Here is a 21411-nt window from a genome sequence, read left to right on the forward strand (position 1 = left end):
AATAAAAATAAAAATGCGTGTGTCATTGTTTCATGATTTGATAAAAACATGCATATGTGGGCCGTTAAGTAGAGTTTCGGAGTTTAAATTGTGTGTACTTCTAGATTGTTGAATGCAAGATCCAAGGGACCATGTTTTCCTATTGCAATTTACAAAATAAAGCCAAACAAATGTTTCATGACGCCATTCCTGTGTTTAAATGTAAATATTTGAAACATATATTTTGAACTGCATGCGGATGAAAGATCAAATAGAAGAAAGATCCGCGCAGTTACTACACCACTTAAGCAGTTGCGAAAAGAAAGCCGGAAAAAAATCAGGCTTGAACGGGATTCGAACCTCTGAGATGCCGGTGCAGTGCTCTACCAACTGAGCTATCAAGCCAACTGTCAAGCCAAATGTAACATATATTTACATTTATTTATTCATCCTTCACGGGTATATTACGAACTCACAATATAGCCAGGTCCCACTTGGCTTGATAGCTCAGTTGGTAGAGCACTGCACCGGCATCGCAGAGGTCATGGGTTCGAATCCCGCTCAACCCTAAATTTTTTCCGGCTTTCTTTTCGCAACTGCTTAAGTTGCGTACAACTGCGAGGATCTTTCTTCTATTTGATTCCTCTGTTTGTTTGACACCCCTGGAATGGCTCCTCAACCGGCCAATCCGAGAACGTAGTACATGATATAATGTAGTATAAATCTTAAAAATTTAGTGGAACCAGGTTGATACGGACTCCAAAGGGACACTTAAAAGTGTCCGTATTATCCGGGAGTCCGTATTAAGCAGGCTCTCAGAATAAGCGTCACGGGCACATGATATAAGCAGAACACTTCCTCACCGCTCCTAACCACACTGCTAACGACATGCAATTAATCCCCATAGAAAATGTCTACTCCAACCGAGACTCAGTCCGTAAGGCCAGGGAAGCCTTTTTTATCTCAAAAGGCAGAACACTTCTTCCACATGGCCTCAATATTAGCAAAGAAATTTACTAGCATTTTTCCCGTTTTAATTTTTTTTATTATTTTATTTGCTTTATCTTTTATACTGTCAATCAATTTAGTCACGGTTTTACATAGTTCCGTCATTGCGCAAATACTTATACCTATAAGAACATGCCCCAATGTAAATTCTCATTGTACTTGAAGAAGGCTGGTTTGGCCAGCCGAAATATAGCACACTTTAAAAAGTAATTCTACGTTGTATCGGTCTCTGCTTCTATTATCCGGAATTTGTATTTGTTAAGCCGATCAGATCAACATTTTGATCCAACGTATACCAGCAAGATGAGCGTCCACGGTTGTTAGCTTAGACATTACTGAAACTGTAAAAGCAACGCGCGCGCGGGAGTCGCGCAGGCTTGTCACTCCGATTTATAAAGGCAATCTGTGTTTATATGTGATTTTCTGATTTTTCTTTCCATCCAATCCTCTCCCTCGCCTCTTGAGAGGAAGACCATGTGCTCCATGTGATCTCTGTAGGACGCCATGTTTTCTGTTGGCCTGTGATCCGTGACGCAGGGGGTGAGGGTAGGTAGGGGGTATGCTCAGGCCTTCTCGGGGAGAGGCCCGAAGCTGGAAATCAATGGACCGTTCTGGTTTTTTTTTTTTTTTTTTGGAAAATTTAAAAATGAACGTGGAACATTTCATTTATCTTTTTGTTTTTGGATTAGAAAATTTTCATCTTCCTTCTTTTCATCTTTTTTGTTAAATGAAAAATGAATTTCAAAAGTTTCGATTTTTCTTTTTTCCACAGCTGAATAAATTTGCAAAATTGTATTTTTCGAAACTTATTCTCAATTTTTAATAAGCGAAATAGAACTGACAATTTTCTTTTTCCAATTTCTCAGAAAAAAATGTATTGGCACTCGAGTACACGCATTGAAAATGTCCGTGCCCGCAACAATGGAAGCCAGCGGTGTTACACATCGCACGGCTGATTATGATAAAGAATCACAATGGATCAAAGATCAAAATCCCATTTATTTATTACTTACGCAAGCCAATTTAAAACTGTCGATTAACAATCTCAAAGCTGAGGCCTTCATGCAAAACACAATCTAGAGCGAACACAACAACACTAACGCTACCCTACTTTTTCAGTATCACAATAATTTGAATAACTGGAAACTTTCTCAGGTTTTCCGTTTTGACGTTCCATAATAACTTTTATCTTGGCCTTTTAAATTAATACAGTCTGGGTATGTTATTCCAGTTTAAAATATGAAGTAACTTAATCAACAGGAGCAGGTTAATCAAAACACCAAGGCAAAACATAAAACATTTGGACTCGCAAAAGTGGTTCACTTTTGGTTGTGGTACGCAAACAGCCCGATGTTTCCATCAAAATTAAACCTGTAATTTAGTGTAAGCACTAGTTCCAGTTTGCAATTTGAATGCCGCTTATATTGTTATTCATACTTTAGATCATTAAGTAAGCTAATAATGGAAAGCTAGGTTAAAACAACGTCGCACTGTAACTTCTATTAATACATTGTCCCTGGCTAATAGCATAACGTGCTGATGGCGCGCTATGCATTAAACAATTATTGGTGTTTTTTTTTTTTAATGTTTTTCGAAGCAGGTGATTCTGACGCGTGACTCCTTCCATGTTCTTAATTACCTTCGCATTACAGCGCTCCAAATTCATATCTTACTGAAGAAAACGTCAAGTAAGATAAAGACGAACTCCGTGGCCGAAACACCGCTCTTTGCTGAATCTTATATGGTTTTTGTTTTTTATTTTGCTTCCACGCCTAACCCTTTAAACGCCATTACTGACCATCAACCAATCTGTCCTTACAAAACTCACTCTTTGATCATGTAAACGGGTCATGGAAAAAAAGAAATGGTCACTTACTTTAAAATTTTATGATCTTTAAAAGATTATTCCAACTATGGTTAACAATAAAAAAATAATGAATGGGGGACAGCTATAAGAATCAATGATATGTAATGATATTGGGGCTGGTGGAAGATTTGTTACTTAATACTCATAAAGTTCCTGGGTAGGCTTTGTGAGTCTTGAATGACACAAGTTCTCCTTCGGCAGGCCGCGGTCGTACGAAAACTACTTGTAAGCTAATGTACGCAGTAGTCAGTGATTATTTCTTTAAAGGTTAAACAGATCATTGTTATGATACAAAAGCGACTTTAAGACATTCAAATCAGTCTCCTTCCTTTCTTTCAAGTTTCAGTAACACTTTGATAAGAAACAGCATTTTCGCGTGTGGAAATCTTGCTGTGTTCGCTTTTGACTTAAACGCTTGAACTATTTTTTACATTTTCTTCCAAGAGATGTTTGCTGAACTGATCGCTGCCTCGGGTTCTTTGTGACACTAGTCGTGTGGATGGAGGACGCGTGCTTGGACGCTTTTTCAACACGATGATGCGAAAGGCACTCCAAAAATCTTGCTTGAAGAACGTATACAACAAGGGGTTGATCCCAGAGCTCAGATATCTTACGATGAGAAATATTTGGGTCGCTGGTGCCAAAGGAATAACGTATCTGAGCGGTATCCACCCGATACGGACCAGAGAAAACAGTAACATTAACATAAACCATGGTAACCAACACATAGCAAATGTGACCGCCATGGCCAACAGAATAATCAAACACTTCTTTTCGTTGGAGGCCTTCTTGAATGCTCGAGAACCCTTTTGCTGCTGCAAGGATTTTCGTAGAGAGGACTTGGAAGATACGGCTCTGAACATAACGCAGTAGGCATAAAGGATAAACATAAAAGGGAGTAGAAACACGATCACTAGGCAGAAAATATTGTATCCAGCTTGCATATAATTTGCGAGATTCTCGTTTGCAAGCCATTCGTTGAACCAACAGGCAGGCGCTGTTCCCAATAAAACGGACCACAGCCAGATTACCGATGCAACTTTAAATGCCGTTTTCTTGGTTCTCATATTGCGTCCAAACGGGTTAACCACAGCAAGATACTTCTCTGCGGTAACAGCGGTTATGTGATAAGCGATTGAAAATGAGATCACGTTATGGAAAACTCGCGAGGCGCCGTAAAGTGCAGGTATAAGAAGGTCGTCGTTTAGAATAAAGTCACTGAGGAATAAAGGAATATTTATCAGTCCTGTCATTATATCGCTTATGGCCAGGCTGAATAAGAGGTAGTTCGAGGGAGTACGCAAACTCTTTCGTTTCCAGAACAGAAGGAAGACGATTCCATTCGTGAGTAAGATTACCACTGCGATGGGAACAACTTGCGGAACTGCCTCGTAGTTGAGTGGTCGCTGGCCGTTTGTGGCTGATGTAACACTTGAGTTGTTCATGGTTGCCTCATAAGTTAGAGAAGCCTTTCATTAGAATAACAGGTGCCTGGTGATTTCCTTGTTCCTTCTTGTTGCATCAGAGACAAACTTCAGTCTGTAAACTGAGAAATCATTTTGCAAACGTTAGGAAAAAATTGATTCACGTTCATGACTAAAAGCTTTATATATATTTACCATTTTCTTATTGCTCAAAGGCACAATTTAAAAGAAGATTGTGAAGGAAAGTTTAAGGTCAATCGGCAAATGCCTCATTTCTCGTAAGACCGAAGCAAAACCGAATAATCAATACTGTTTACATGAAGAAACTTTTTTCCTTTGTCATCTTACCTTGAGATATCGCCGAGAACAATAAGGCTCAGTTCACAATATTCATCAAAGATACGAGAAAAAAGACTATAAATTAGTTTGCAAGTTTAAACAATTCCTTTTACGAAAGCATATATATCACTTTTTACTACTTGGAAAATATGTTGCTCATAAAACTCCGAACTCGACTAGGGCGCCACCTTTGTTCATTGATAACCAGTCTGTGTCTCACCGCATCGCCTGCAGCAGCAACTATTATGACATGACTCGCAGTAGTTAAGTGGACATACATACTCCTCTGTGTTCCTCATGAATTAAGTGTCTTTTTGAAGTTTTAAACCTCTACTTTCTGTTTTTAACCTTAACGCCATCGGCAATGATATTAACAACGCCTTCATTTGGCTTTTTTTTTTCTTTTGTGACATTGTGATATTTTCCTCTATGATGTATTTGCTTTAGTATTCCCTGCCTTGCGGGTAAATAACGGCTCCTAGATGGCGTCGTCTGCTATTATTTGAAGCCAGTTGTTATTGCTTTACTCGATGGGAGGCGATTGCGTAAGCTGTGGGTAATAAAACAAAACTATAGATAATATCGACGAAATGACATCTAAATTATAAGTTCTACAGGATTCTTTGAACAATTGCATGCTAAAACGAACCTCCGAGGAGAGTGTGGAAAGAGGCATATTGAAACTGTTCAGTTCATACCACAATGTTTAACATGACCTTCGAATTCTATTGAAGTAAACGCGACAAAACCTCATTGTTAATCTTTTGAAGGTTACCGACTCTTTAATTTCAGTGTTGATTTATTCCAAAGACTCCAGACATTTTGTTATTTCAATTTACAGCTGGTGTCACGACTTTGCGTTTTTATTTAACAGGTCTGAATATCACACGTAGTTGTTTAAGATTCCTATTAATGGCTTCAGTTGTAAGTCAAGTTAATGACGCAATTTCCTACTCCGCGTTGGCGACAAAATTCAACGATACAGTGTATTGTATACCGGCCATTCTATTTTCTCGTATTTTCTCGATACAACGCCTTCTCCCGAGGGTTTTCCCACCCACCGTCCAGCTGTTAGTTTCTGAAAAAGCAAGCGAAACAAGAAAAGAAAGCATGGATCTTAAATTGTACTTGGTCTCTAAGTTAAGTTTATAGGCCATAGTTCAGGTTATAAGAAAAAAGGAAACTTTAGTAAATCATAAAGTTTCCAAGTAGGCAGAAGTGAAATTTTTGCAAACAAGTAATGACTGCTTTTTAGTTTTCACATCGCAAGACTGTAATTGTTTTTTTTTTTTTTTTTTGTATAAAGATACCCATTTATCTTCTATGGTGTAATTAATTTTTGCAGAAAACATTTGTGGAAGTAACCAATACTCCTTCTATTTCAACCAGCTGGTCCTCTGACCACTAAATAAAAATACAAAACAACTATACGCAGAACCATTAAAATACACTTTTAAAAGTGTCACGAGCTAATGGCTAATTATTACTGGCTTCATAATTTACATAAAAACTGAGTTGGCGATATGACAAATTAAAGTTCGAGAATATGCTTTCAGCGTCGTTTCATTCAGTCGACTTTACATCTCAAAGTATATCGTGTTTGAATTTACATCATGTTTTGAAAATATTTCTCTTATACTCTTTGCATAACATTTATGAAGTTTGTCTGCCTAAAATATAAATCATTCATCTGAATAAAGACTAATTTTTCGGTGGATCCATGGTTTCACGTTAGTAAATAATTACAAACGGAAGAAACAATTATCTGCCAGACTTACAAGAAACTTAAATTTTCAAGGCATATAATTACGCAGTACTGAGTCATAGCTACCGCCTCATTTAAAATTGATGAGAATTCAAATAAAATGAAGCGAACTTTGCCATACATTTTCAGTTTTTCGATCCAGGATTTTCTATCCATTAATTATACTAAAAAAAACCCTTTAGTGTGAATCTTATTAGTATGAACAGAATATTTCAATGATACTTGTCCACGTGGGCCGTATGCTTCAACTGAACATGTACAATTTATCTCGTTTTTCTATCCAAGCGCGCCGCCATGCAAAATTGTGTAGGTGGCGACCAATAAATACTTCAGAAATTTATATAGGCTTTAGGAATATATATAAAGAAGAAAATCAGGGGGTGAATCAATTTGAGGAAACCGGAGGTGTTAATGCTTATTAAGATCCAATGGTGACTAAAATTAAAACTGACTTGAAGTTTAATAAGCATTGATGGATAGACATCAAAACAGTTTACTGTTGAAGACAGCACTCTCGCATCAAGGGTGGTCTAACCTAGTGTGTGTATATTTCGTGTCCACGGCCTTATTTCATAAAAAAAATCACCAATTGAACCCTCCCAGAAAATATGAGATGTCACATAAGTGAACCGCGAATGACATTTGATATATGAAAGAAAATCGAAGATTTCGGAAAGAAAACCTAAAACATTTTGGCTTTCGCAATTATTTTAAGTTGTGCATTTACCTGAGATGGTACTCATTAAAAAAAAACCCGCACTTCTTTAAGTTGTTAAGTTGAGCAGCTATTTTATGCCCCCTGCTGACAGAGACGCTCGTTCTTCGTTTACCCTAGTAAGGAAAACATTTTCTTTCTGTACGCCTTTTAAAGTTATCCATAGCAAGCGATAAACCCTTCCGCCACGCTTGGGGTTAACAAGGGAATTTAATATTTTGAGTCATGAAAGTGCTGCAGTTTCTTTACAATTGCGAACGATGGGCTTGGAGCTGTCTCTCCAAACCCCTCACCCGTAACTACTGTGATCCCAGTTCACTGACCTCAGGCTAGAAATTTATACATAATTGAAAAGACTGCTTGAACTGTTTTAACAAACAAGCAGTTAAGTTTAGGGTTATCTTGCAAATATGAGGACTGTCGATTGATTGGCCGAGATGAAGCAAGGAATGGTGTCCGCAATTTGCACCATCAGAAACACGTCTCAATTTGCGCCGGTTTCCTACACTGGCATTTGGTATATTCAAGTGAAATAGAGCCGAAGATGAAGCCGAGGTAATTTAGCCTACAGAAAGCCTGTGATATTACACTCCATACCAACAAACGAGGACTACCACGAGACAAAGCTATTACCAATAAGCGTATCTTTACACTCGTTCAACCTGCTACATCACAACCTTTATTACGTGATGGAGTATCTTGGCCGGACCTTAACTCACAAGTGGAAGTCTCGCGTATCCTTTTTCTTGGAACAGTTAAGTTTCTTCTTACCAAGATTACGAGAAAAACGAACTTAATCATATTTGTTTCAACAGAGAAACTTAGCACTTCCGGTTCCACCGAGGCGTCTTATCTGCATCCACACACTATTTATTTCTTGAAAGTTGGCTTTTTTCTCCAAATTCATTGTTAATATAACAAATAATAAGTTAATAGGAATATACTACTACTACTACTACTACTACTACTACTACTACTAATAATAATAATAATAATAATAACAATAACAATAACAATAACAATAACGATAACGATAACGATAACAATAACAATGACAATAATAATAATAATAATAATAACAATAATAATAATAATACAACGATTTTCAATTTCACAGACATGTTTCGGCCTTCCGCCTTCTTCAGTGCAAATGTTACCAAAGATGCAATTTTCAATATAAATAACTAGTAACTGCTAATATATACGTATACAAATAACAGAAGAAAGCGTGCAAATTATAATTACAAACATAGACTTAAATTACTTATACAAAAAATAGAAAAATGAGTGCGCATTACATAGATAACGTGTTGAAGTTATGTATAAATTTACTTCTGTAAGCATGTTGAGAAACTTGACAAATTAAGCTTGGTGTGAGCCCGAGGTAAACAAACTTCTCTGACGCTATGAGCCATGAATGCGGTGTCTTGTATTTATTGCGTCAGAGACGTTCCGACCCTTAAATTATGACCCTTCCGCTCACCAAGAACCACATATTCGAATTAAACGGTTGGAAGCTAATGTTACTTCTCCATAGTCACGTTCGAGAACACTTAGCTTAGGCCAACATGTAAAAGCTTGATTTGACGTTTACTGTGACGGCTGACCTCGGATGGCGTCATTAAGATTTAAAGTAGAAACAGAACTTCCAGAAGTCTCATGCCTAACTGATATTGTACAAAGTTTTCGTACACGATCGCGACTTTCAAATTTGTGTTAATAAAGTAACAGAGACGAAAAACCAAAAAAAAAATTAAATTTGATCGAGCATCCCAGTCTTACGTTTTCCATATTAAGCATAAGTCCAACAAATTCCACGTCTGTGCATGAGTACCTTTTAATTTACAACGTCGGCCAAAGTGAATATCCAGTTTTGGAACTTGTTCATAAGTGCCTTCTGCACAAATCCAAACAGTGTTGGTATAAACAAACGTTAGACGTTTCGTCCGGACCAAGGGGGCGCCGGTTCAACTTCGACTGTGAGGATATTACAATATTATACCGAACTATATCAAGGACCGGATAAATAATCAAAAGTTATTGCCCTGAAAAACCTGCTACAATGGCTTGAAGCAAGGAAACTGTTGATCTACTTGCCAACCTGTAGCTGTAGGAGACGATGAAACTGAAATAGTTTTGTCGAAATCAAATATTGGTCAAATATTGAATATCACTTTGTTTGATAATGCGAACGCAGATGCAAGCAGCGACTTTGTTCTTACAAGTCAGAAAGTTAAGAGTTACTTTTAAGTCGAACATGAAGTCAATGAGTTATTTACCTGAGGTCACTTGAAAGTAGGTGATCAAACTTTGCTCTTAAAAGTCTCAGTCACTGGCCTGCAAACAGGAACTTGCGGTCTTAATATAAGTGTTGTCAACATGTCGCCTCATGAATAAAAAATCATCTAAACAGACAAAATTTAAATTTTGTCGGAAGATGTTAAAAGTGAGAGGAAATGTTTTCGCCCACCCGTTTGAAAGGAACTTAGAAAAAGAAAACTTTAATGCAACTAATAATAAAACAACATCAAACTTTGTTTCCATGGTGCGGAAAGTAGCAGTTTAAATATCCATTTTTATGCCATGCTAAGCCCATGCATCATCATAACAAAAAACCAAGAGCCATTGGCACTCATGTTAAACAACTTAAAGACATCATTTTTCAGTTGACACTTGTTTTCGTCCATTTGAAGATTAATTCTAGTAGGAGGATTTTGTTTATTATTCCAATCAACCACACATTAAATTTGAAAATTCAAATGTTCAGCAGATGTTGCAACAGAAAAGTGAGATGCGATGAAGGTTGAAGTCTCAGTGGTGTACCACACATTTGACTCTAGCAAAACATTTCTTTTAGAGTATATTTATATAACAATTTGTACTTCGATGTTGTCTAAAGCTAAACTCGAAAGCTCTTTGTACCTCATAAGGGCACAGTAATTATAAGAATACTAAATTAAAAAGAAGGGATTAACGATAATAATTCCAGCCAGTAAGAACCTACAAAAGTTTTGTTTTTCTTCATATCTCAGTGTGTGATTAATTTGAAATTTTGCTTGCGCGCCAATCCCGCCATAATTGCCGTTAAAAGTTGCAACTGATTATGTTTTAATGAATTTAAAAGGTTTTGTCTTATTTTACTTGTGGTAAAATTTCTCATTAAAACAGAAACGCCTGCTGAGTTTATCTTCACAGAAATGATGGAGCAAGCCTCAGGCCAGAGAAAAATGCTGTTTTTACTCCCATTTCCTTATCAAGTAAAGCATTAAGTAATTAAGACTGCGAAACGATCGATGTTTTGTTTTGAACAAATACTCAACAAAGCACAACACAGTTTGCAAAGCTAAAAAAATGGCAAGAGACGGAGTAGTGTATAAATTGTTTAGCAGACAAACTAAACAATATTCAGGGAATTTTCACAACACCCAAAATAGTTTTTTCTTTCTAAGCACATCAGAGTCCATCGTATACAGAATATTCGCAATAGATCTTTCCGAGAGGGCTCATGGCTCTTATGATTTGGATAGAGACGAACGACACGAGTTCTCTGAGACTGTTGTTTACTTTAATGAAATTCTGCGGGTTGCGACATCAGTACGTGCAGAAAAATTGCGCGCGCGCGTCGCGGAAAAGTATCCCGGATCACGGTAGCCTGTGAACAGGTTCGTCGATTTTTCTTTTCGCCCTATACCCCACTTGGGAGCCAATTAATAATAATAATAATAATAATAATAATAATAATAATAATAATAATAATAATAATAAAACAAATCATCAAATATTTACAGAGCAAAAGCGATACAGACGATACAATAATAATAATAATAAAATAATAATAATAATAATAATAATAATAATAATAATAATAATAATAATAATAATAATACTTTATTTATATAGCGCGATTTCCAGCCCGATGTCCAATCGCGCTTTACAATCACAGCAAATAAATTTCATTACACCATACGATACTGAACAAAAAATTTACATTTAAATACTTAGGTCTAATATTTCTAATGATAATAATAATAATAATATTAATAATAATAATAATAATAATAATAATAATAATAATAGTAATAATAATAATAATACTGTTCACAGGTTAGGGTCACGGAAAAACAACAGAAGTTGCAGAATAAAGAGCAATTTGGCGAGCTTACCGTAGAGGATAAGAGTTTTGAGTACACCCAAGAGCAGTTGAGTATACAACAAACATGTACATCAAGCTATATGGTTAGTGATACTCTTCGTAGCCAGAAAATGGTGGACTCAAGTGAAGAAGATGATGATTAGTCGGGTACTAGCAAAACCCTTCTGCTTTAATTTTTGTAAAACCAATTCATGCGACAGTTGTCTTAGCTTTTATCGCCAGAGATTGCTTAAGAATAAAGAAATGGTTGACACAGGCATTTAATGATCGAGGCTTTTCTCGAGAGGTTAAAAGGATCAAGCCAAGAAAAGGCAGAAATCATTTACGGTGGCTTGACATCTGTTTCTCGAACTTATATAATTCAAAATGGACCTACCACCTATGAATCGGTTTATACAATACTGAATATAACGTTAGGAAAATACCTTTAGTAGATTTTAGTAACATATCCTTTGGGTTACTTTGTACATATAATCTGAAACATTCCTGAGACCAGTCTCATTTTGCATCAGACACATCAATAGGGCATGGGTGAATATCATCATAAAATTTTACTTGTCCATCATTTTCTAGCTACGAAGTGTATTACTCAGTAACCATATAGCTTGATGTTCATGCTTTTTGCTCACTCAATCACTCAACAGTTACTAGTCATATAGGTGTCAGCTGAAAACACCTGTGGTCTATAAATAAAGCGATCCGCGTTATTTTTCCGCCACCAGCGCAATTTTTTCCGCGACTCGCGAAATTTAGGCACTCTCTTTATCTCGAGGCAGCCAACGAAAGTTGTTTACCGGTGCTCTGACACACCTGGAATCATGTGGCCGTCTTAGTTGTGCTGATTTTCACCTAAATGTTAAAAATACCTTTTGGTGTATACCTACCTCGAAATATGTTATTCCTACTTTCGTATCTGAAGACTACCATTTTCAGCTTGTTGTAACTCCCAAGAAACGAAAGAGAGCTTTAGAACACTTTTACGGCAAACACATGGCATAAATGACCACGTGACCATGTTTATCCTTCATTTGCAGCTCGCTGTTTTCAGTTTCTAATTAAAATTGAGTAGTTTTAAGTTAGCATGAAAGGCCAGAATAGTTTAGCACTATTCTCAACTATGTGGGACGGCCCTATTCTCCCAGAGGAGATAAGGAACTAAGTAAGTAAGTATTCTCAACTATGTAATCATTTTTATTCCTTTTCAAGAGACATAAACGCGAATCTCACGTTTGGCGTTTGCCGTAAACGCGATTCTAAATCTCTTGAAAATCATTTACCAGTTAAGCCAAAAAAGTAGCATGCTAAACTTATTTCTACGAAACTATCAGGAAACTGTAGACAACTAGTAGAGCGATAATTATCATCTTTATCAACATCGTTGTAACAAGGTGTCACGATACTAATAGTGCAAGCAAGTCCCGCCATTCTGCCCCATCATGCCATTCCGGCGAGCCAGCATCATCTCGCTGCCGCCTGTCACCGCTTCTCACGTGCAAAGCTTTGCTGGATAGACCCTTGTCACTCGTCGTCATGTTGAGTCTCGGGGAAATAAAAAGCTTTGTTTTCGCACGGCAAGCCTCGGCCAGACGCGAATTCAGTGCGAGGCTTGCCGTGCGAAAACAAAGCTTTTTATCAGTTATCCGGTCCTGTAGGAGACTCAACATGGCCGCCGTTTGGTAAAGGTCAGTTGAACACCGCAGAATGTGGCCTATAACATAGACTTCGTCAAACCATCGAAATCTTGTAGTCTTGAGAACTAGAGATAATGCCGAGAATCTGGCATGTTCTTTCCCTAACTACAGTGCTCCTTACAGGGTGATGCTCAAATGTCATATCCCCCATCCAATCCCTTCTTCTAAATTTAAAATGAAATTGTGGTGTGAAGTATGTCCTTTCAGTAAGTATTGATGTCATAGGGAACCAAATGGTCGACAACGATATGAACTTTGAAAGCCAAACAAATTCTTATTTGCATTCGTTCCACGAAAATTTTATATTTAGTATGTGGCTATCAATAACAACAGGGAATAAAAGAAACGAATAGAAGAATGTAAGGCACCCAAAGGGCTATGAAACATGAACGGGAAACACTAGGTTCCATGTTTACCACTAGGGACTTTCAGATTTTACTGTACCGGCGAGATTGAGTACGAGACAGTACGACTTGTCAAATCTACATTGTAGTTTGCGTGGTTTAGATAACCGCTTGTAACACCAATCTTGTTTCTTGGGTCTCCTTATCTGCTGGTAAACAACGGGAAGGAGCGAGAGTTCTGCGGATGTGATTGATTTGTAATTTAAAAGTCACATTCGTACTCAATCTCTTACTTGTACTCTGATCTAAAGGTTCCTAATATTTCTTTCAATACAACTGTCCTTTTAAGGGTCAGAATTACAATGAAAGAAAATAAGACGGTTTTTATATTTTAAATATGAGCAGTAACTAGCTACTATGGATTTGACCATCATGCACGCGTCTTCACCTCTCTCTTTCATGCCTCCGTCTCTCATTTTTTCTTTCTGAAGAAAAAGTTGCACTTATAGGCCATAAATTACGTATACCTTTGAAGACTTTGTAGGAGTAGTGAAAGTGGAATGGACGCCCCGGCTTTGTTATCGTCGGTTAAAGCTATTCCATTCAATAGGCGAATATGAAAGCTAAGGCTTCTTTTTCTCTTCGTCAAAGAAACATTTTATCTAAAACTGCTGAGCTATCAAGATTTAAGAAAGATGCGTCAAAATAAGAGACAGAATGTCTCAAGTACATGGGTATTAATTAGCGGAGTGTGATTTTTGAAATCACGCAAAATAAGGAAATCTTTACAAACACAATTTCGTTATCCACTAAGTAACCGTAAAAAAACGGAAACTTATTTCTGGGCAGAAACAAGCGCTGAGCCGAATAAACCTGCATACTTCCAAAAGGTTACATGAATCACAGTATTAACTGATATATTAATATCAACGATTTGCACTTCTGGGAGCTGATAAGGAAACTGTTCTTTATCTTTTGCTTTCTCTCTGATTAATTGATCTGATTATTATATAGAACTTTAAACGTTTTTAGATACTACTCAATAATTCTTTATTGTTTCCCTATTTTCCTTATCAGGATGCCGTGTGATAAACTAGCAATTTGTAGCTTATAAAATTATACTGTGTATACTGATGGACAAGCGCAAGATCTGACGTTAAAATTTAATTGTAAATGTACATTCTACGCAAATGCCCAGAGTTTTTCTTCACTTCAGTTTCCATTCTCCATCGTCTCGTTTTTTTTTTTTTTTTTTTTTTGAAACAGTAGAGAATGGCACCGTACAAAGAATGATTCACTTGTAACAACTTCGCCTTTTCACTGGAAAGATCAGTTGGCAGTTCAGACAGTGCTATCCACCCTCGCTAAAAACAGGCTTGAGAAAAAAATGCCAAATGAGAGGAAAACTAGTTTGAAGAATTTCCGATACTTGAAAGCTGTGGGCAAACAGCTAATCGTTTAGCTACGAACAACATTTCTGTCGCATCACGGAAATAATAACAATTCTGTTTTGAGCGAAGATTTAACTTTGTTTTGGAACGTTATATTTACGAGCTGCAGTTGGCTTTACGAAAATGTTAGCTCGCCCTTTTTCGTACTTCTAAAGATGCATTTACCCTTCCGAAAACAAAAAGGATTGGTTTCTCAGCGTTGCACGCGAACGTTTGTCAGTGAACTTTCGATAAAGAAAACGTTAGTGTCTGTTCACAATTTAAACTGTATTTTTGAGGAGGGTAATATGACAAACGGTGTTTAATTATTATTATTATTTTTTATCAGTCTTAGCTTCGCCTACTATTTCAGAGTATTATTCCTCATCGCCTTTCTGACAAACAAAGCAAACTATGTGAAATTTCATGGTGTGGGCGGCAAATATAGGAGAATCGTCATTGGAGGGGCAGGAACCGCCAAAAGGTGGCCTCTTAATTTGAAGCCTAAAATACAATACAAACACAACTCCAGTTGTCTTTCTCCCCAGGGGAAGGGCCCAGGTCCCCTCGTTAGTTTTTGGACCAAAACGAGGCTCATTGGGCCGAGTGGCCCCGAGATATTTCGTTTCTCGAAGAGAAGCAAGTCAATCGTTCGAGAGAGACTGGATTCCCCACTAACCAGAAGGTCTGGATCCGCTATTGCATGCCGGAACCTTTGATGTTTATAATAGTGGAGGACGTTTAGGGAAATAACTTTAACTGTTTTAAAAACCTACATGTACAATCTTGGACAGATTAAAATGAGAAATTAAACCCTCCCTCCCCCCAAAATCAATTATGGAATCGCGCGCAAAGCAAAACGCGCTACTTTTCCATCATCGAAATAGGAGGGGGGGGGGGGGGGGGAGTAGGGTGGTCTTAATTGTTCATTTGATCTGTCCAAGATTGTAGCTCAACCACAGTGAGAATTAAGTAATGAGGGAGGATGATATTCAATACTCGGTGTTTAAATCAGTGAAGGAAATGTGTAAGCACTCGTACAGTTGTTGAAGGAGAAAGGACAGATCAAGGTTGCACTCGAATCCTTCTTTGACTGAGATGGGGGCTAATGTTTAAGGGTTTTTTTAATGCTCAGGTTGTAACTGGGTCTTTTGTGGAATTGTCGTGTTCTTCACTTGCAAGGCGAGAATAGACTTTTTAATTAGTCGGGAAATCAAGCCAACAAATCAAAGACGATGAATATTATTTTCCTTCGAACGTGATCTGGACTTCCCAGTTGCAACACGACTATTGTGAATATCGTTATCAACTTAAGTCACGATTTTCCTCATTTTTGGCTGTTTCCTGTTAAGAGATTGTCCCTGGAAAGGTTTTGATATTTCCTGTGAACGTTAGCCAAGACCTCCCTGATTGTTGAAGTCAAGCCGGGTTAACCTTTGAGTTGAAACATGTGATTTTCACACGTTCCGTTCAATAAGTTCATTTTCATAATTTGCTGCTGTGTTTGGGGAAGCTAAAGTACCATCTGTTACAATCTTTACTTGTCTATGTATAACCAAACCTTTAGTTATAAAAAAGAAACGCAAAAAAGTCTTCCGTGCATGTAGTACAAAGTAAAACGCGTTAGGGAACGTCATAAATTGAGTTAGAAGTTGGTCCGTTGTTGCCAAATTGTAGTTCTGGTCCCAGTTGTTCAAAGAGCGGATAGCTTTATCTACTGGATAACTCGTTATCCAGCGGGGCGAATATACTCCAACTAATGCTTTTGGCAAGTTTTCCACACAATCCCACCCTTAAATTGACATATGCTTCTAATCTATTCACAAGTTATAGGACTATCGAGAAAACCTTGCACACATTTTATCTGCTGGATAGCGAACTATCCAGTGGATAAAATTATCCGCCCTTTGAACAACTGGGGCCTGCTGTACATGTAGTTGGATGAACAGATAAAGTAACATATATGCCTGGGTAAGAAATCCTTCTGTCAGCGAAACTAGTTTAGCCGAAGGTAAGTCCATCAGGTCGACTTGACAAGTAACTGACATTACCGGTTTGCGCCTTCTTGCTGAACTCAATTCTCTAGTACTATTATTTTTCACCGTTTTGAAGGATAATGTCGGATGGTATGCTAAATATTTTCTCCTCGAGAGGAAGAGTTGTCGCATCCAACTGTAAACACTGTCACAATGGAAGAATTTGAAAGAGGGGCTGAGATTTTTGACGCCGGGATATATTGTACCCCGGTTATTATTTTTTTTTATATGAAAGTTACTTTAATGATTAGTGTTTTCTGACCCCTCGCCAAGATAATTGAATAGTGATAAAAATGTTTTGCGTTTTTTGACCCCTTACAAAGATAATTAAATTTTGATAAAAATGTTTACACAAATTTGAAGAAATAAAAGTGGAAGCTAGCCTTTTCCCTGTCAAATAGTCTTAGAAGTGCTATTAACTCTTTCCGCTAAATGTCACTAAAAATTCGATTAGTTTCAACTGGATTTACCGTCATATATCAATTTCGTTCTTCAATCGCATCTGGTGCTAGACGAGTGAAATTGAATATGATTTATTTCAATAAAGCGCCTAATTCCAATACGCTTTAAAATTAACTGCAATGCTTAAGCCGATGCACAAAAAAAGGAACTTTCAAATTAAACCGTGGTCCTTCAAAAATGTTCCTGTTTTCAATTTGTTTTCACTGGGGAGATTCTGGACGGAGGAGAAAATTGGCGTTCCTCACCAAGGACGTGAGGATGCGCACTTTTTTTCTAATTTCTAATTTCGGGGCCTAGGCTGAACGTTCTTACGTTTTTTTTTTTTTTTTGGACAATTTGAGCCTGAAAAAGTTCTTAAGTTACCTGTTATTTTCAATAAATCGATGCGGACGTGACCAATAGACCTATCAAAGAGCAATATGGGTTAATTGGACTATATAGACTGAAGTTTTACATGCCTTATTTTATCTGTATTTATACTGTTCATTTTAAAAAACACATGTGGTCAAAATGAAAATGTTTTTAACTGATTCTCAGCCTGGGTAATGTTCTTAGCATGTTCTTAAATTTTACTGATTTAATCTCAGCCTCAACGTTCTTATAAAAAAGAGTGTTTGTGTAGAGGTTAGCTGTCGAAGGAACTTGTTTTGCTTTTTTTACAGGCTCGACAAGAAATCTTGACTTAATTTTGTTGAAGACACAAAGTTCCAAGCGCCACAAAAAATGTTGCATGTGATGACCCTTGGAGCGTCTGAGAAGGAAATGATTTGAAAAGACGCGTGTCTAATATGCTTTTATCCCAGTGCCAGAAATAAATGGATTGCTTTGAAGATTACTTGTACATTTACAGTTGTTTGTCAGTGTTGGGTAATGCAAGTTGGATGCACTTCAACGAGTAGATTTCGGGGAGCACACTCACTTAACCCTTAGCGAAATGGAAACCGTTAAGTTGAATTAGCGACTTGCCTGAGTGCACATATTTTGAATAAGTTTCTTAAATGTTTTCAACGGCTTTTGTACGTTGGAGTTTTGTTCAGTTCACGCTTTTGAAATAAGTCGTTTACGCAGGGAAAGCTTCTGGTTGACAAAACAAAGAGATTTAAAGGGGAAGTATCATGAGGTTTTTGACCTCTTTTGTTCAAAAAGGTGAAATAAGACCTTCACTTTGCTACAAAATAATTCTAGAACAACGAGAGTAGAGAAATCAACCCAATTCTTGACAGAAACAACTCGTACTCTGTTTTAGCGCAGTTTTGAAACAAAAATGCGAAAACTTGAAAAACATTAGCCTAATATTTTTCAAGTTTTATCCATTCCGACCTACTCATTCTCTGGCCAGAGGCACTAATCGACAGTTGTATTACACTGAGGTGATAATTTATAACAAAACTAGACAATTATTTTTTTGTTTCTGTTGTCAGACAAACATTTTTGGGTTTTGAAATGACATAAAATTTTCATGATACTTCCCCTTTAATATCGTGTGTATCTTTTCCAAGCCGCCTTTTATAAACGCACGTATGTGACAAACGCTTTGTTTCCTCGACGAAACATTGCCTTTTAAAAGAAGAAGACTTACTGTTACCCTTGCGGCCACTCGTTTAATGCTTTTATTATGCAAGATATCATATCTTTTCGCCTTTTCTGTTGTATACTGCGTTTCTTGTGTGTTCTATATAGACCTTTTCAGAGGTGAATACCATTCCTTATCTTGGTTAATTGTCATATCATACGCTATCTTATCTTGTCTTATCTTACGCTATCTTTAAAGTGGATCGTGTTTTTCTGCAAATTCCATTAAAAGAACTGAATTGTATGATTGAGAATCGTAGATGCATTAAGATCAGTTTTGTTTATGGTACTCACCGTTCATATATTCTTTCTTTGAAAACACATCGATCAGTTCAAGACACGGCGGCTCCTGTGATTATTATTGAATGGTACCTCTGTTACTTGTTTGCGTTATTAAATTAGGATCTGGATAAATGTACTTCAAATAATGCCAACATTCTGTCAAAAATCTTGTCAACAGTTGACCAGGTCATTGAAGTATCTGCACGTCTAAAGCGTTTTCCCACGTGAGGATTAGCATGAACTTATTTTAAATTTAGTGATCTCAGCAAAAGCGGTGCTGGTGGGCTTCGTTTAACTGAGGTAATACTGCCAAAGATGCAACATATTATACTCTTATTAACAAATAGATTCCATGTTGCCGTGCACAGATGACGTCAAAATGTATTTGACCTTACTTGACTTGAGAGAAATTAAACCTAATTTAGTCGAACTGCATGGAAAAAGGAATAAAAAGGCAGAAATGCTATTTCCGTTGCCATCGTCACGAGGTACGTCTTGTATATCCTTGTTTACAAATGACTCAATCGCATTTGAAAACATCACGAAAAAAAAATTGCCAGAGCTAAGTGAGGGGGGTGAATAGGTCTACGGATCGGCAGATTTGGTAAATATTTTAGCCCGGATTTTGGATTCAGAGCGAAATTTTAACGGATCTGCGGATCCTATGATCACAGCGGATCGCGGTTTTATCCAGTTTTGGGGCCCGGATTTTGGATTTTGGTTGTTAGGAAGTTCAAGTTTGCTCTTTTTTCTCGTATCTGCAAGATTTTGTTTCGATACAGACGTTGGTTAAATAAATATTTCGTTGATAGTCATCCTCAACGCTAAAACACAATACCACGTAAGGCAACTCCAACAACTGAAGTCACTTTGTATCTCGCGTATCATCTAACGCGGCAAACAATTTGCGGATTCGGATTAAGTTGATTTTTTGAGCGGATCGACGGATTCAGCCATTAATTTTAGCGGATCAGCGGATTTACCTACCCCTATTCACCCCCCTCCTAAGTCAAATAGTTTTGACAGTTCTGATTTTAGTAAGCTAAAGGGAATTTTAGGATAAGTCCCTCCTTACAGGACTCTTACAGGTTTCCTGTTTCTCACAAAGTTTCTTAGTTCCCCGTGATCAGTGATTTCAAATTGATCTCTCCAGCGGGGCAGTCTAGTGTAAAGGTTTAGACAGCTCTTGCTTACAGAATAAAGAGCGCTGTTTTTATTTTACCATATTTACATCGTGAAATGGTCTTGAAGATTGATCTTTTTGATTGTTTAGCTGAATGTGAATTCGCATTTTCCCTCCTAAACTACCTTTTTTGTTCCTCCGAAGAGTTAATTTTCCTCTGTGAGTTTGAAAAGTTTGAACTGGCACGATTATATTACGACTTACGTTTCTCATCACATTTAATCTTTAGTTTCAGGATAATATTTATTGTTATTTTATTTACTTTGTTAAGAAGTTTAAAAACCAGCAACAATGGCAACTTCTGTAACTGAATAATTGAATATTTAACCGATTAGACGGCAAGCCCGAGGTTTCTATCGGCTGAACTATCAAAGGTGAAAGAAACCGAGAGGAGCCGTCTAATTGTTTTAGCATACCTCAGTGATCGATCTATCAAGCAAACAAATATTTTTATTTCACAAATTCTGATACATTTGTGCAATGATGAATGTTAAATCTCGCGCGCTGACAAACTGGCGCGCTTGCAAAGTTCATTCATCAAAGTTTATTCATCAATCAGTTAAAACAAAGCTACACAGTGATCTCGCCATACATTGCGCAGTCTCAGAAACTTGCAAACCGTAGAAGAAAAAATGATGTTAAGCTCAAACTAAGCTTAATTTAAAAGTCCTTTTCATTTTCAAATTCTGGAAAAGAGTTGACAAACATTTTGCCGTCTGCTTCGTCGGTGTTGTCGTTTACGCCGCCTTCGTGGTTTTTTGTCGACAAAACCGCCCCCGGAAACTCTCTTCGCAGCTCAAAATAACGTCTACCCTGGGGTGTTTGGCGGAGGATAAACATCTTTGGAGTGAGACTGCGTTGCTTTTCTCTTCCTCTCCTCCCGAAATACAGGTATGTATAAAACCACGCGGTTTGCTATAATTGTTTACGATCTTTTGTATCTGCATTTCCCAGTCGAACCACTCAGTTCAAAAAGCTTTTGCAATTGCCCGCTTGTGATGGGAGTTTCATGAACAACTCTTTCATCAGATTTTTAGACTGCATTAAGCGTATCATTTGCCTTCTTAAGTTCAAAATCAACGACGATAGACCCCGGCTTGTTAATAGGTGCTTGCTTCAAACATAGTTAGTAGAACTGTGCTTCAAATATCTATCAATGGC

General features: G+C 37.3%; 1 protein-coding gene across 2 annotated transcripts; it reads right to left on the bottom strand.

Moving 5' to 3' along the window:
- Window positions 1–1966: 1966 nt before the first annotated feature.
- Window positions 1967–19186, bottom strand: LOC146484182 (neuromedin-U receptor 2-like). 2 transcript variants are annotated; one of them, XM_085105002.1, is made up of 2 exons: window positions 19080–19186; window positions 1967–4400 (listed from the first exon to the last, which is right to left on the bottom strand). In XM_085105002.1, exon 2 carries the CDS (start codon window positions 4297–4299, stop codon window positions 3262–3264), a length of 1038 nt encoding a protein of 345 aa, XP_084961128.1. In that variant the 5' UTR covers window positions 4300–4400; window positions 19080–19186; the 3' UTR covers window positions 1967–3261. The 2 variants fall into 2 exon arrangements, with proteins under 2 accessions (XP_084961128.1, XP_084961127.1); XM_085105001.1 differs by lacking the exon at window positions 19080–19186 and adding an exon at window positions 4627–6127.
- Between the last annotated feature and the right edge of the window lie 2225 nt (window positions 19187–21411).

This window comes from Pavona decussata, unplaced genomic scaffold, assembly GCF_977016875.1.
Source record: "Pavona decussata unplaced genomic scaffold, jaPavDecu1.1 SCAFFOLD_36, whole genome shotgun sequence".
In the NCBI taxonomy this organism is placed as follows: Eukaryota; Metazoa; Cnidaria; class Anthozoa; order Scleractinia; family Agariciidae; genus Pavona; species Pavona decussata.